Source organism: Pan paniscus, chromosome 11, assembly GCF_029289425.2.
Source record: "Pan paniscus chromosome 11, NHGRI_mPanPan1-v2.0_pri, whole genome shotgun sequence".
In the NCBI taxonomy this organism is placed as follows: Eukaryota; Metazoa; Chordata; class Mammalia; order Primates; family Hominidae; genus Pan; species Pan paniscus.
The window spans coordinates 17,186,867-17,203,466 of record NC_073260.2 but is presented as its reverse complement, the minus strand read 5'-3'; the positions used below and the strand labels follow the sequence as shown (position 1 = coordinate 17,203,466).

The window sequence follows — 16,600 nt, the reverse complement described above, 5'->3', positions numbered from 1 at the left end:
AGCAAGACTGCATGAGACCCTGCTAGGGGCCCCTCCCATTCCGAGTCACGCCTCAAAGAAGTTTCTGCACTTCTATCCTGGAGGCTCCCCTTGTATGACCTTTAGAGAAATCTATTTGCCTAAGACGTTGGATGGAAGGAAAGAGAGCTGAGACTTCAAAATGTGTGAACACAGACACACCCCAAGGAGCTGCCTAAAGTAACAAAGCCTTTCCTTCACATGGCCACTTCTGCCTGTTCTAACAGGGATCCCCAGCCACATGAGCGAGTGCCTAAAGCAAAGCAAGAGGAACAGGCAGGACCACAAGAAGAAAAAGCAAGGGGAAGTCATCTTTAAAGGCCAAAAGGTCACATAAAACATAATAAAATACAACCGTTTCCTTTAAAAATTTTAATGGACAGGAAATGGTATAGAATAACTGCCAAGTCACATAAATTAACTTTTTTGTTAATGTTTGTGATCCCGGAAAGAACACACTATCAGTCGATGCAAACTGCATGGGCGTTTTCATCAGTCGTTGTCTGGGCACATGACCGAGTGTGGGCCACGGACCCATCTTTACTTGGTCCAGAAATAAAAGCGGCTGCCATGTGTGGCAGGCTGCAGATCTCCCTCGATCTCAGGGCTGGGATCCGGTCTTGGTCTTGAGTGATAGGGATTCTCCGGTAAAGGTCGATCTGTTTTCACTTTGGTGACCTGGGAAGGGTGAAGAGGGCAAAAGCAAAGTTGAAAGCTAGGGTGGAGGAATCTGTAACCATCAACGCGCCTCCTGGTGTCTCCTCATTGCTCCCGCTGCTACAACTGCTCCCCGACTTAAATTCCCAGCAAATCACATTCAGACTTATTTAATCGTTGAACAAACACTCAGGAAAGCCTACTTTATGTCATTCCATGTGGTAGAAACTAGGGATACAGAAGGGAACAAGATACTGTCCTCAAGGGGATCACAGTCTAGTGAGGGAGAAAGCCAGGAATAACAACCAAGATTTCCAAATTACCCTGATGCCTAATGGCAATGATGGAGACAGGAATTGCCTCTATAGGAGCAAGGACTGTGCACATCTAACCCATCCTGAAGGCTGGGGGTCTGGAATATTTTTAAGGAGGTAAGACTTAGCTTAAAGTCTGAGCAGGAGCCAGTCAGAAAGGCAAGGGAGGAAAAGACATTCCAAGTAAAGACTACATATGAAGATAGGCAGGCATGTCTTCAGAATGGCTGAATCAAAGGCTGCATGAAGAATGGAGGGAGATGAAGCATCTCACCAAGAACTTATTGCTAGAAATGATGCTGAGCACATGATTCCATTCCATTTTCACTCTTAGGAGGTCATTCTGCAGGGGCTCACTGAGGCCACCTAGCTAATAGTGGAAGAAATAGTACACAAAGCCAGATATGCCTACTCCAAAGCTTGTGCTTCTTAATACCACACTACAGTGGTGGACAGGCCAGATGATAAAGGGTATTACATGATATGCAAAGGTGTTTGCGTTTTAACCTGACGGTTAACAGGTGCCACTGAAGCACGGCAGTAACTAAATCCCATCTCTGTAGGCTGGGAAGTGTGAAAGCTAAACTGGAGAGAGGCAAGACCCAAATTGGGGAGCTGAGCCAATAAGCCAGGAGAGTGGTGAAGTACTAAACTGCAACAGGGAGAGAGATAATTTACACTCACAGCATCCCCTGATGGTCACAAAAATCTCAACTGGAAAGCCAGCAGAAACTGCTGTCATTTTAAAGATAAAGAAATAGGCCCAGAGAAGTAAGAAGACATAAGGCCACAGCTGTCAGCAGTCTTCTGATTATTCCTCTACTGGTCTGAACTCTTAAGTCACCTCATGTAAAATGACCAGATTCATCTTCCTAGATGTATAAATTCAGAAACCTTTTATTGGGAACAGAGCTTTTGTGTATACAATCACACAATTATTATTATAACCACCTTATGAGGCATTATTATCTCTAGTGCACAGATGAAGACCAGGGAGGTTGGCATGCCTAAGCTAAGATACACACTAATGTCAGAGCTAAAGCTGGAACCTAAGTCTTCAAGTCTACTAGTTTTGTTTGTTTGCTTTTGAAAGTTATCCCACCGCCCTGTCATAAGTACAGATGGTTCCTAATGATCCACTAGTGGTTCCTTGGTATTTGCAGCTCCTTTAAGGAATTAAAGACATTTATGAAATTGGCCGGGCACAGTGGCTCATGCCTGTAATCCCCGCACTCTGGGAGGCTGAGGCAGGTGGATCACTTGAGGTCAGAGTTCAAGACCAGCCCAGGCAACATGGTGAAACCCCATCTCTACTAAAAATACAAAATTTAGCTGGCCATGGTGGCGGGTGCCTGTAATCCCAGCTACTCAAGAGGCTGAGGCAGAACTGCTTGAACCCGGAAGGCACTGGTTGCAGTGAGCAGAGATCGTGGCACTGTACTCCAGCCTGGGTGACAGAGTGAGACTCCACTTCAAAAAGAAAAACAAAAAAAATGTTGCCCAGGCTAGTCCTGAACTCGTGAGCTCAAGCGATCCTCCTGCCTCAGCCTCCCAAAGTGCTAGAATTGCAGGTGTGAGCCATGGCACCTGATCGAGAAATACACTTTTGAAAAGAGTTAAGAGAATTTTTTTTTTATCTCACAGAGTTTTAAAAAATGTTAATACAAAGATTCAAGAATAAATATGCTTTCTTACTAGCATGACTTGTTATTTCTTCTTTCATAAGTCAGAAATGAGAAAAGGTAGTTTTATTTGTTACATGTATAAGTTCTACCACTTTCCAATCTAGAATTATCAACTATTTAAAATAATATGTTCAGTACATCAAAAAGTATCTGAAAATAATCAAGCCAGATATAAAAGACAAAAAAATTGCTAAGTTATTACTCATGACACCAAGCTTATAATCCAACCATTCACAGATGCTATACACAAAGAGAAGGGAACTAGACCGGGTATGGTGACCTGTAATCCCATCACACTGGGAGGCTAAGGTGGGAGGACTGCTTGAGCTCAGGATCTCAAGACCAGACTGGGTAATATAGCAAAATCCTGTCTCTACTAAAATACAAAAATTAGTTGGGCATGGTGGCCTGTGCCTGTAGTCCCAGCTACTTGGGAGGCTGAGGTGGGAGAATCACCTGTGCCCAGGAAGTCAAGGCTGCAGTGAGCTATGATCGCACCACTGCATTCCAGCCTAGGAGAGAGAGTAAGACCTGAGTTTTTTCCTCCATGCCTTGCTACCTGTGCTGCCCCACAGGGAACGGAGGGAGCTGAGGCTGAAGAAGCAGGGATGGGTCAGATCATAAAGGGCCTGCATGCCATGTTATGGAGAAGATGCTTTATCTCACCAGCAATGGAGAGTCCCCGTACAGTTTTTAAAAACACAGTGACATAAGATTTGTTTTCCACACAGATCACTCTTCTTGTGGAGGTGTAATTTAATCCTCAATTCTTCAATTTCATCTAAAGCCCACATTGATCCACCCTCCTCTCCCAGAAATTCATGTACCCCAGGTTAAGAACTCCTGTCCAAGAATAAGATAACAGCAGCAGGAACAATGAGAGGATTAAAAAAAAAAATTCCAGAAGATGCTAATCTAAAGGAAGTGATGACTGCATGGAATCAGTAGAGAATGAAGAATTCAGGTTTCTAGCTCTGATGTTTCAACAGATGGTGGTGTCAAAACTAAGACAGGAAATATAGGAGAAAGAGAAACACTTTTAAAACTACAAGAATGTAGTTTAAAAAAAAAAAATCTTAGATATGTTCCTGAAAAATGTGGCATAAGCCTGATCCTATTTCCCCAGTGAATTCCACAATAACCTCCACGATGTTTTCAACTGACAGTGTTTCACTAATACTTTATCTTTCTCTACTCCCTTCTGTTCTTTAATTAGCTAATTAACTAAAAACAAATCTGCACATGCTAGAAGGCCTAAAGAAATTTTTTTTTTTTTTTTTTTTTTGAGACAGAATCTCGCTCTGTTGCCCAGGTTGGAGTGGAGGTAGTGGCACAATCTCCATTCACTGCAAGCTCCACCTCCCGGGTTCACACCATTCTCCTGCCTCAGCCTCCCAAGTAGCTGGGACTACAGGCGCCCACCACCACGCCCGGCTAATTTTTTGTATTTTTAGTAGAGATGGGGTTTTACCATGTTAGCTAGGATGGTCTCGATCTCCTGACCTCATGATTTGCCCACCTCGGCCTCCCAAAGTGATGGGATTACAGGCGTGAGCCACCACACCCAGCCAGAAATATTTCAATTTTTAAAAATTCCTTTCTGGATTGTGTATAATCACTGCCTAATTAATATGTTTGGTAAATCTGGTAAGTTCTTACATCATCTCTGTATTTACAGAGACCCTTTGCTGACCACCTCCTGCCTTTATCCCACCCCTGAGTCAGAAAGTGAGACCTCCAGCAGAAGCCTTTTTACCTTTGACAGTTCTCCCAGGTCAGGCCGCACCCAGCCCAGTTTGTCCAGCACACACTCGTCAAACTTTGCCTGCTGTTTGCGACAGTGACGAAATAACTGCTGGCCAGTATAATCAATGCAAGTCCAATATTCTGTAAAAGGCTCTGCACAGTGACGTTTTATCTGCCTGGAAAAGAAAGCTGGGTTAGGGGCATCTCTTTGCAAAACAATGAAAAACAGAAAAGTGAGAAAAAAATAGGTACAGATCTCAAATACATAGCCTTGCTTTTTGAAAGGTATGTGAGTACATATTCTTACCTCACTTACAAGACAACTTCAGGATCCTCAAGTTGAGAACAAGTTAGTAAACAAAAAAGATTTCTGAGGTAGAAAACCTAATTTCTTTATATAGTAAGAAAAAAAGAGTGTAGCCTAATGCACGCCTATTTTACTCAGAGAGGAACTCCTTACTTGGGGCCTATTTATTCTTTTCTTTAGATCCAATTCCTCTAAGGGTATCAGCTTAGCAAATTTAGAAGAGAAGGAGGCATAATTAAATAATGGACATGCTGATAGAAGTCAAACGTGACAGACAATGGCAAAGGAAGAGACAGAATTATAAAAAGCAAATACACAAACTAACAAGCAGAAGATCCTGGGATCATTCAGTATAAAGACAAACTGTACTCCACTCCTCAAAAGCTCAAGGTCCTCATTTTATTTACGCATTGAGCAAAAATAGATATTAATCCTTGCTATCAAGAACAAAGTTATATTATATTTGGTATTCTCTGTTAAGAAGCAGGGTAGCATATAATTCATTCTGTGGCCATCAAAAATGGCTAGAGAAAATTTAACTTCTGTGTATAAAAAGAAAAAGTTTCAGTTTTTTGCAAAATCCTCCTTATCATTCAACCCTGCTAGTATGCATGTTCAAGCAAGAATAAAATATCATCATTTTATGTAAAAGCCACACTTAAGGCAGTGAAATTCAGAACACCTCTTTCTCCCAATGAAATAATAATTTTATTATTTAAGTGCTTACCTGTCATACTCCAGAAATCTAGCTACACTCTCACATGAATCTTGTTTAACATGGATCAGTAAGGAAGGATCTCAGAGATGGCTTAAGGAAGTATACAGTGAAAAATCTGCTTTCCACCCTGCCCAATAAGCCACTCAGTTGCTCTCCTAGAGGTCCACCAATGTCACCAGCTTCTTAGGTTTCCCTTCCGGGTATACTAAGCATAACCTGCACCCACATAACTTCTACTCAAGAATCACTTTGGTAGAAAGCAACCATTTCCAATGGGAGTTTTATATTCCTCCAAAATGCAGCAGCAGCAGACGGGCTGCAAGCCACTACTCTAGTAGCACGGATCCCTGTTCTGGACCCTGTTACCCATACCTAACAATTATCTACTAATGCCTACAACCAGCAACTTCAGCAGTGAGAAATTCCTCTATGGAGGCAGTTAGGCACCTTGGGAATTTGTGAAATCCAAACATTCCCCGCTTAAAATGTACTACCACTGGGCCATGGAAAAAATGCTTTGCAAAAGTTCTCTTAGAAAATAAAAATTGTTTAGGCTGGATGCTGTGGCTCATGCCTGTAATCCCAGCACCTTGGGAGGCCAAGGTGGGCGGATCACTTGAGGCCAGGAGTTCAAGACCAGCCTGGCCAACATGGCGAAACCCCATCTCTACTAAAAATACAAAAATTAGCCAGGCAGGTGGCACACACCCGTAATCCCAGCTACTCAGGTGGCTGAGGCACGAGAATCGCTTGAACCCAGGAGGCAGAGGTTGCAGCAAACAAAGATCACGCCACAGCACTACAGCCTGGGTGACAGAGTGAGACTCTGTCTCAAAAAAAAAAAGAAAAATTGTTTAAATAAACACACACACACACTCAATCTCGCTGGCAATCAAATCAATGCAAATTGAAACATCCAAAAATATTTGCACCTCCCAAATATTTAAATACTATGCATACCAGAATCCAGCGCTGAGGACAGCATAAATTGATCCAACATTTAAAAAACAAAAGCATTTGCTGGGCACGGTGGCTCACGCTTGTAATCCCAGCACTTTGGGAGGCCAAGGCACGTGGATCACGAGATCAGGAGATTGAGACCATGGTGAAACCCCGTCTCTACTAAAAATACAAAAAATTAGCTGGGCGTGGTACTGGGTGCCTATAGTCCCAGCTACTCGGGAGGCTGAGGTAGAAGAATGGCGTGAACCCGGGAGGCGGAGCTTGCAGTAAGCCAAGATGGTGCTACTGCACTCCAGCCTGGGCGACAGAGCGACACCCCATCTCAAAAAAAAAAAAAAAAAAAAAAAGCATACAGTTCAAGAGCCATAATGATGTTCAAAGCCCTTTATAGAGTAAACTCACTGTTAGGAAATTTATGCCAAGGAATTATTAACTGATGAAAATGATCTATACGCAAAGGTAATCACTGCAGATTTATCCAAAATAATCAAAAACTGAAATCAACAATGATGTTCAATAACAGGAATTGGTCAGGTACATTATGGTTGGTTTATCCACTGATGGAATAATATATAACCATTAAGAATGATGATCATGGCCAGGTGCGGTGGCTCACACCTGCAATCCCAGCACTTTGGGAGGCCAAGGAGAGCGGATCACTTGAGGTCAGGAGTTCAAGACCAGCCTGGCCAACATGCTGAAATCCCATCTCTACCAAAAATACAAAAAAATTAGCCAGGCGTAGTGGCGCAGGCCTGTAGACCCAGCTATTCAGGAGGCTGAGACATGTGACTCGCTTGAAGCCAGGAGGCAGAGGTTGCAGTGAGCCAAGATCACACCATTGCACTCCAGCCTGGGCAACAGAGTGAGACTACGTCTCAAAAAAAAAAAAAAAAAAGATGATCATGAAGACTATATAGCAACTTCGAAGACTGTTTCCAATAATATCAAGTGAAAAATGAATTTCTCAATGTATACATACTATGATTATAACCACAAAAATATCTTTACATAGGGACAGAGACAGCAGAAGGAAGAAAGGAGGAAAGCAGCTACTGTGCTAAGGTATCTATTTTTTTTCTCTAACTTCATTGTAGTGGACATCGGTGGTTCTGCCTAGCCAGCAGTCATTCCCCATTCTTCTGTAACATCCTTCTAATTTTCCTTTGGGAACAACCCCTCCCTGTCTCTCAGCAATGTGGTTTGGATGAAGCTAAGTCCACTCCCCATCTCAGGCCTGACCAATTAGAGCTTTTTATCTCCTGAAGCACAAGTGATGCAATGATATGTATACGAAGTCCGCCAGCCAGGACAATTAGACTCAGTCCAGGAGCTTCTGCTCACTTCTGGATAAAGGGCACACTTTGTCTAGGTTTGCTAAGCAAGTATCAACAGAACAGCAACTCAAGTGGCTGGTGGCCATTTTTGGTACAGCAAGGTGAGAGTCTTTCCGAAATGAGGTCAACAGAGAAAACCAGAACTAAGAGATTGTGAAAAGAGGAGAGGCAAAAAGACATCAAGTAGTTGTGAAATTCTTTAAGCCCTTGAATCCAGCCCTGCCTGATGCCAGGCCTATTTCTGGACTTCAGAGTTACAAGAGCCAATTTCCTTTGAGTTGACTTTCTCTCCTTTTAAATAGAGTGCTAATATGCTTGTTAAAACATTTTCCTACAATTACACAGTTTAGTTTTTTTTTACTTAAGTATCAAGCACAATGACCTACCTAAAACCTAACTCCGAATACAGTTTTCTTTCCATCATACCTGTGTTCTGTAGTAATGACAACAACCTAGTGAATGCCTGCTTAAAAAGGACTGTGATAGGTTGTTTTACGTGCCTTTTCAAATTTTTCACAGCAAAGACTTTCCCCTTGCTGTAGCAAAAATGGTCACCAGTCACTTGCTTAGCAAACCTAGATAGGTATTATTTTACAATTTGGAAACTGAGATTCATGGAGATAAAAGAACTTGCCAGATAATAAAAACAAAACCAAAAATAACTATCATCCTTTGAATGTTTTACCTTGGTCTGATTTCAAAGCCTACGTACTTCCTAATAAAATCCAGATTATTAGCTGGCTGTTCACTTATTCATTTAAACCTTTATGCTTCAACCAAGTAGGCACTGATACCAAAGATTTTTACCTAAAGAAGTCCAAAGCACACTTGTTGACCAGTTTGCCTTCCTCTAAACACCGCCTCGGATCTTTCTCTTCCCAGCGGCAGAGCATAAACTCCTTGTTGGGCTTATCACATTGAGCTCCATAGTGATGGGCCGCAGCTTTAAGCACAGCAGAACTAATTTTCACCTAGGAAAGGAAAGATGGGACAAACGCCACAGACTGTGAACCAGAATACCACTTTCTCAGCTTTACTTCATGCGGGTCAGAATAGAGAACACAAAAGTAGCACTGTTCTGACTTTACCAAGAAAATTAAACACTGTCATAATAATAATTTTTTTTTTTTTTTTGAGACAGGGTTTCACTCCCATCCCCCAGGCTGGAGTGCAGTGGCGCGATCTCGGCTTACTGCAACTTCGGCCTCCCAGGCTCAAGCGATTCTGCTGCCTCAGCCTCCCAAGTAGCTGGGATTACAGGCATAAGCCACCTCGCCCAGCGATTCTTTAAAATCTATGGTGATTTAGAGAACACAAAGCTCTTTCACATACATTATTTTCTTCACTTTTACAATAGTCTCATGAAGAGATTAATATTCCCACTTTAGAGCAGAAGAAATGGCACCCCTAATAGAATCTTTATTTATGGTAGAGAGAAAAGGGGTGTAGAGAAGGATGGAGTCTTCTGGGATGCAGGCAGAGGAACCAACTCTGGAGAGCTTTGCTGAGTTTCTGCTGCTGGAATAAAATTAATAGATATATAAGGCTGGGCACAGTGGCTCATACAGGTAATCCCAGCACTTTGGGAGGCCAAAGCAGGCAGATCACTTGAGGCCAGGAACTCAAGAACAGCCTGGCCAACATGGTGAAAGCTTGTCTTTAGTAAAGATACTAGAGATGTATCTGGGCGTGGTGGTGCACATCTGTAATCCCAGCTACTAGGGAGGTTGAGGCATGAGAATTGCTTGAACCCAGGAGGCAGAGGTTGCAGTGAGCCAAGATCACGCTACTGCACTCCAGCCGGGGTGACAGAGCAAGACTCTGTCTCAAAAAAAAATAATAATAAATTAAATTAAATTAAATTAAAGGATAAATAAAACTCCCAGAGGACTACGGAGTCACAGAAGATGAGGCTGGAAGAGATCACAAAGAGCATCTAGTCCATCTAGTAATAGTCCATCTAGTCCATCTAGTAATAACTAATAATAAAGTACTAAAATCTGCAAATTTTTTAAAAATCAGAGCGTATCCAAGGTTGCCATCCCTTTAACTATGCCCACCAGTTTCGCTCAATAGTATTTTAGTGATATTTTCTTGAGAAGATACACAGTGTAGATATAGCCAGCTCAGAGAGAACTGCAAACTGTCTAGGGCCTACAAACAGCTGCTTAAGCAAGAGACCTGCGGTCCCTTTTCTGTACTACCTTTTCTTATACCAATACCACAATGTTTTAATTACTGTCACTGAAGATAACATTTTGTTATCTGGGAGAACCATCCTCCTCATTCTTTCTTTTCAAAACTTTTTTGGCTATTCTTTCAGATGAACACTTCCCCCAATAATTTGCATTCAAATTGTATTAAATTTAGTTATATGTTAAATTAGGGAACAATGGGCACTTTTTATAATACTGGGTGCCTGCTCAAACTTCACATCCTCAGAGAGCCATTCTCTAATCATCTTATATAAGCTATCATCAGTGGTCACTCATGTGGTCTGGTCTCAGCATTCATGTGCTAAGTCTGATCAATTCTAGACATACTTGTTCTTTCCTCTCTGTAAGCACAGTTTCTGTGTTAAGCACCAATTACACTGGGGTCATTAACATCTTTCTCAATAACTTTAAGAGCCCCTGAGTGGTCTGTGTGTGACTAGAACATAAGTTCCCAGAGGGAAGGGATTTTGTTTTCAACAGAGATCCACTACTGTAAAGATATCAATTCTCCCTAAATTAAGCTATGGTAATTAAATATAATGTTGACTACGGTACACACCAAGCACCCAAAATAGTGTCTAGCACAAGTAGCTGTTGAGCACCCACTCTTCGCTAGAAAATGGGGATACAATAATTAGAAAACAGATATGAATACATCAATCACACCTTCTCATCCACAACACAGTATTTCTCTCCATTTATTCATATTCAAGTCATTCTTGTCCTTTGGTTAAAACTAGTTTCCTTCATTATAGGGACCTTGAACATTTCTTGTTTATTCCTCAGTATTTTAGCACTTTTGATACTATCTAAATAGGATAGTTTTTCTATTAGACTTTCAAACTGTTTACTGCTTGCTTGTATACTGTATTTTCTCTCCAGCCATCTTACTGAACTCCTGTTAGTTCTGACACAAAACTTAAGAAGATTAACAGAAAAACTGCCATTTACAAATAAAAACTGTCTCTTTCCCTTCTGCTACTTTATTTTTTTCTTCTTATTCTCATTTCCTATTTTATTGCTTTAACCAACCCCTTCAGGACAATACAGATGAAGAGCAATGACAGCAGACAACCTTCCCTTTTTCTAAAATTAAAAGCAAGTTTGGTATAATATTTGCTGTTGGTATCTGGAATATAGTTGTTTGGATATTCCTTGTTAAGAAAGCTTCTTTCTAATTCTAATTAGTTTTGCTTTACTGTTGTTTTCTATACCAGAAAAGACTAAAATTTTTAGGCTTCGTTTTCATTAATTTATAAATGTAACATAGAGCATTAACAGATTTTGTAAAACTGATCCAATGTATTTCTAGAATAAAATCTAGTCTGCCACAGTGTATTATGCTTTAATACTCTACTGAATTTGATTTGTAAAATTAAAAATTGTTGTGTGAGGACAGTCTGTAATTTTATTTTATTTTATTATTATTTTTTTTTTGAGACCGAGTTTCGCTCTTGTCCAGGCTGGAGGGCAGTGGCGCAATCTCGGCTCACCGCAACCTCTGCCTCCCAGGTTCAAGTGATTCTCCTGCCTCAGCCTTCCTGAGTAGCTGGGATTACAGGCATGCGCCACCACACCCGGCTAATTTTGTATTTTTGGTAGAGACGGGGTTCCTCCATGTTGGTCAGGCTGGTCTCAAACTCCCGACCTCAGATGATCCTCCCGCCTCAGCCTCCCAAAGTGCTGGGATTATAGGCGTGGGCCACCACGCCCAGCTGTAATTTTATTTTTTATGCACTTTATGCAGCTAGGTTATTAATAAAAGGCAAGGAAAGATGACAAGAGTAATTAATCTATACACTATAGAAAGGAGAATAAAGTTATGACTATGTCTATTAATAGTGCAACTGTTATAATTATCAAAGATAAAGTTATGACATAAGTGAAATCTGCCATGATGACTCTAATAAATTTGTTTAAAATCTGTAAAGTTTTCGCATTAAAGTTTTTGAAAATAAAAGAATTTATTTAGGTAAACTGGCACACATTTGCTTGTTTTATTACCTATAAACAGCTAGGAGAATAAAAACTAACACTCAAACTTTTTTAAAAGCTTAATATATTTTAATAATTAAGTCAGTTATATTTACTTGTCATATGCCTTAAAAGAGCTTTAACTGGCTGATTCAATTATTCAAAGGCCCAAAACTATACGGCCCAAAAAGACTGACGCATTATTTATTTCCCTACAAATGTGGAAATCTTATCAAAATGAAGGTATACACATGTTGCTGAGCATATAAAACACCATCCCTGTCACAGGAAAATAAAGGAAGACATTGAGTCTGTTTCGTAATTAATGAAAAAGAGGGATGTGCTAGAGACAACACAGTGAGTCAGTGGCAACCCCAGAACTAGAACACAGAGATTGTGACCTCCAACCAGGCTTCTTCCCATTATATCACCATCACTGAGGTGGATGAGCCTGAGATGTCACCATATCCCCTCACCTGCTTCTTCACTGAGACTGATGAATTCCAACAGAAACAACATCCTTTCACAGCTGTTTACCATGAATACCGTCTCAAATTCATTCAGATCTCTTTGTCTCAAACAACACAGAATTTCAACATCCTTCTCATTTATTCTCACAACAGCCTCACTGCACAGCAGGGCTACACAGTCTGCAGGTGTGGAAACTGAGACAAAGTCACTGTCTAGAGCCAATCAACCTTCTAGTCCTGTCCTTGTCTCCTTAAACTACGTCTGTACCTCTTTTTATAGTACTTTATTTATACCATGCCTTGAGTTTTCCTAAATTTATGTAAAACAGAGAATAGTACTTAATAGAACTGTTATGAAGATTAAATGAGTTAATATATATAAAAATAATAAGAACAGTGCCTATCACATCGAAAGCACACCATAAATATTAGCTATTTTTATTTTTACTCAAAATTATCAAATGTGTCCAAGGACTTTCCAGTCCAAAGCTTCTGACTGCTTTTTCAACGGGGATGTGTCATAACTCCTAAGCCAATGAGGTCCAAAATGTATTCAACTCGCTCTCCAAACGGGCTCCTTTTTCTGGCTTCATCAGTACTATTGCCATGCTGCAAATCTGACTTTGATTCTTCAACCTTCCCTACCTCCAATATCTAATCCATTGCTAAGTCTGATCAATTCTAGATATACTTGTTCTTTGCTCTCTGTAAGCACAGTCTCTATAAGCACCAATTACACTGGGATCATTAACATCTTTCTCAATAATTTTAAGAGCCACTGAGACCAGTCTCCCTGCTTTTCTTTTTCTTTCTTCAATCCATTCTTCACACAGCTGCTACCATGATCTCCCTAAATGACAATTCTTATTTTACTCTGCTATTATATTAGCAACCAAACTCTCATTCAGCCTTAACAGCAGAATAAAGCCTAAACTTCTTAACGGGTACCGAAAGGCTTCTGGACCCAAACTATCTTTCCACCCTTCTCACCCACAACATTTCAAAAAGGGACTGACTATTTACTGTTCTCTCAAAACACTGAACTCCTTTTTGACTCTCGCATTTTCCCATCTCCTTACTTTTGCTCAGACCCTACCCTCACTTAGAGGGGTCTTCTCTTCATCTCCGCCCATAAATGCCATTCTTCATATGCCATTTAGTCATGTCTTACATTATGCCCAAAAAGTGCTTTCTCTATTCCCTTTATAGTTTCAGAGAATTTTATAGCTGGGATCACCTCATCTTACAAATAACCATGTCTGCAAATGCTAAAATCAAGTAATCAAGGTGACTGGCAGGTAGGCCTAGAATTTAGATACAACTTCAAATCTTTTCCTAAACCACATCTTCCCCCTTTCATAGTATTTAATCACACCTTGTCTTGTATTTTAGTTATTTATGTAATTATTCGTATGTTCATTCAATTGTGTGAAGACTAAAGGCAAATGTATTTCAGATACATCAGTTGTATGAAGTAGAACTTCAGATGTTTGTTGAACCTAATAAAAATTGCAACAAGAAATACAGCAACTCAAGATTAACCCAGCTACATGGGGTGGGGGCAGGGGGGTGGTTCGCCGGGGGGAACAAAAGAGTGGGGGCCACATGGCAGCTCCCCTCTGCCACCTCAGAGTAAATGTCACTTTAATATAATAAAGTCCCTGAACATAGCTAATAATTTCTTCCTCTGAGGAAAATAACAGTTGCCACTCTCACAGGCATCTAAGATTAAATGAAGCATTGCAGGTAAAAGACTTAACATATGGCCGGGCGCGGTGGCTCACGCCTGTAATCCCAGCACTTTGGGAGGCCGAGGCAGGCAGATTACGAGGTCAGGAGATCGAAACCATCCTGGCTAACACGGTGAAACCCCGTCTCTACTAAAAATACAAAATATTAGCCGGGTGTGGTGATGAGCACCTGTAGTCGCAGCTACTCGGGAGGCTGAGGCAGCAGAATCGCTTGAACCCGGGAGGCGGAGGTTGCAGTGGGCCAATATCGCGCCACTGCACTCCAGCCTGGGCGACAGAGCGAGACTCTCAAAAACAACAAAACAAACAAACAAAACACTTAACATAGTGCCTGGCATATCATTGCTGGTACATCATTTCTAGTCTTGGCCTTCCTCTCCTTTAATACAGCCTGTTCTACTATCCAGCCCTGCCATGACACTCCTCTGCCTTAAAACCTTCCACTCTTCCCACCACCTCCCTTACTGGATCAAGTCCAAACTGCTTGGTCTGGCCTTGTAGAAGCTGCTTCCAAGTCCTATCTCAGCCCAAGTTGCCTCTCCAGGCTCAGCACCTGCTGCTTACCACCACCACCATTAGGGTCACATCAAACTGTACTTGGCTCCCTAAACACACAAGTTCTGCTAGGCCGTCTCATTCTTGTGAGTTTTCACCCATAATATAGTGGAAAAGCATTGGTTTTAAAATCAGACCTGGGTTCACTTCCAGCTCTATTACTTACGAGCTCCGTGACCTTGGGCAAATCATTTCTACTCTCGGGGACTAATTCCTTATATATATTCCATATATATGTGGTATATATATATGTGGTATATATATGGTATATATATGTGGTATATATATGGTATATATATGTGGTATATATATGGTATATATATGTGGTGTATATATATATGGTATATATATGGTATATATATATACACACACCAATTGTATATATATGGTATATATACGGTATATATATATACACACCAATTGTATATATATATATGGTATATATATATACACCAATTGTGTGTGTGTGTATATATATGTGTATATATATATCCTACCTTATAGTGTTGCTGGGAGGATTCAATGAATTAATGCATGGAAAGTAATTAGCATCCTGCCTGGTATCTAGAAAGGACTTGATCATGTTAGCTATAATTAGTAGGGTATGTTTCTACTTCACTTCTCACAGCACTAACTACATTGTACCGTGACTGCCTCTTTATGTGTCTGTCTCCCTACTGGATTGTAAAGTCCATGAAAGCACGAAGTATATCTCTTCCAGCGTTATGTGTACGCGTTAATTACTCAAATGATATCTCTTGAATAAACGAATGCTTTAAATGGGTCCTGTGACCAAACACCTTCCCAAGGCTGTGAGTAGATGCACGCTCCAATACTGTCTCATTTTCCCGCGGCTTCGTCACCCCACGCTATGCACTCTGCACCGGTGATACCACTTTAAGGTAGGTGACCGTCTCCCTCGACTGTGAGCCCCTAGGGTTGTATACTCACCTCGCATGCAAGTTTGAGGATTAAGCGACATAAGCTAAGTAAAATGACTGGTTGGTGCTTAATAAAATGTATCACTATTATTCACGGAAGGAGAAATAGGTCGCTGTGGAGGGCGAAAGGGGGAGGATTCTAGAGCCACTGCAGGATGCGACAGGGTGGGGTAGAGAGGGGAGGCGACTCCCAAAGCTGCGGAGGGGACCTCCGGGGGTCGACCTGTATATGCGTTGGAGGACTGGGGAGGGGGGCCCGGGTCCCAGGATCCGCGGAGCCCAAGCGGGGCTAGGCCCAGGCCCGAGAAGCCGCAGCCCCATGTCTCCCTTGCCTGTCCTCCGGATAGCCTCACCTCATCTACTTTCAGCTCCTCTAGAGTGGGCAGCTCCACTATCCCCGGCATGACGGCTGCAGCCCCGACCCCGACGAGAAGCCCTCAGCCGCGTCGCCCCCGTCTCCTTGAACTCCCCTTTCGACCGCCGAGTGCCACACGGCGCCTGCGCATGCGCATCCGGCAACACGCAGGCGTATTGCCCTGCCCAACCACGAGCAAGGGAGCGTGCGCAATACCAAGAACTTTTCAGCCTCCAGCGGGGTGGGGCTTCGATTCGGCTCCGCCCACCCCTCCAGGTTGTCATAGTGATGCCGTATCCACTGAGACTCCGGATCCTAACAGCTGGAAGCTAAAAACAGGCGCCATGGAGTACACAGGGAGCAAATATATCGGGGAATATGTAGATGGGAGGTAAGGGGCTCATTTGATTCACTTACTATACCTTGAATAGCTGTGACTGGAAAAAGACGGCTTTTTGCTTCTGCGAAACACCTTGTGCCAGGCACTTTCACAAACTTGCCCGAGTAATTTTTTCAAGGACCATATCTAATAAGCAGCAAAGCTGAGATGCATTCATTCCATATATACTTATATGTGTGTGTGCATTGACTGT

The 16,600-nt window shown here is 41.7% G+C and overlaps 2 protein-coding genes across 5 annotated transcripts in view; one reads left to right on the top strand and one right to left on the bottom strand.

Moving 5' to 3' along the window:
- Positions 1-375: 375 nt before the first annotated feature.
- On the bottom strand, positions 376-16,143 carry NDUFA8 (NADH:ubiquinone oxidoreductase subunit A8). The gene is made up of 4 exons (XM_003833116.5): positions 16,006-16,143; positions 8,553-8,716; positions 4,431-4,596; positions 376-696 (listed from the first exon to the last, which is right to left on the bottom strand). Exons 1-4 carry the CDS (start codon positions 16,054-16,056, stop codon positions 559-561), a joined length of 519 nt encoding a protein of 172 aa, XP_003833164.1. The 5' UTR covers positions 16,057-16,143; the 3' UTR covers positions 376-558.
- The window catches only part of MORN5 (MORN repeat containing 5), a 40,691-nt gene continuing 40,145 nt past the window's right edge, over positions 16,055-16,600 (top strand). For all 4 annotated transcript variants that reach the window (XM_034928991.3, XM_003833115.4, XM_008958634.3 and 1 more), the window contains exon 1: positions 16,055-16,398. In XM_034928991.3, coding sequence (XP_034784882.2) covers positions 16,055-16,398 — 344 coding nt within the window. The remainder of the gene's footprint in view (positions 16,399-16,600) is intronic.

What these genes read in the sequence shown, in the direction of transcription:
- NDUFA8 (XM_003833116.5), bottom strand. Translation starts at nt 16,056, where the DNA reads ATGCCGGGGATAGTGGAGCTGCCCACTCTAGAGGAGCTGAAAGTAGAT. An exon ending in TGTGCTTTGGACTTCTTTAG is followed by an intron (nt 4,597 to 8,552) that starts GTAAAAATCTTT and finishes TTTCTTTTCCAG; the next exon opens with GCAGATAAAACGTCACTGTG. An exon ending in ACCTGGGAGAACTGTCAAAG is followed by an intron (nt 697 to 4,430) that starts GTAAAAAGGCTT and finishes CACCCTTCCCAG; the next exon opens with GTCACCAAAGTGAAAACAGA.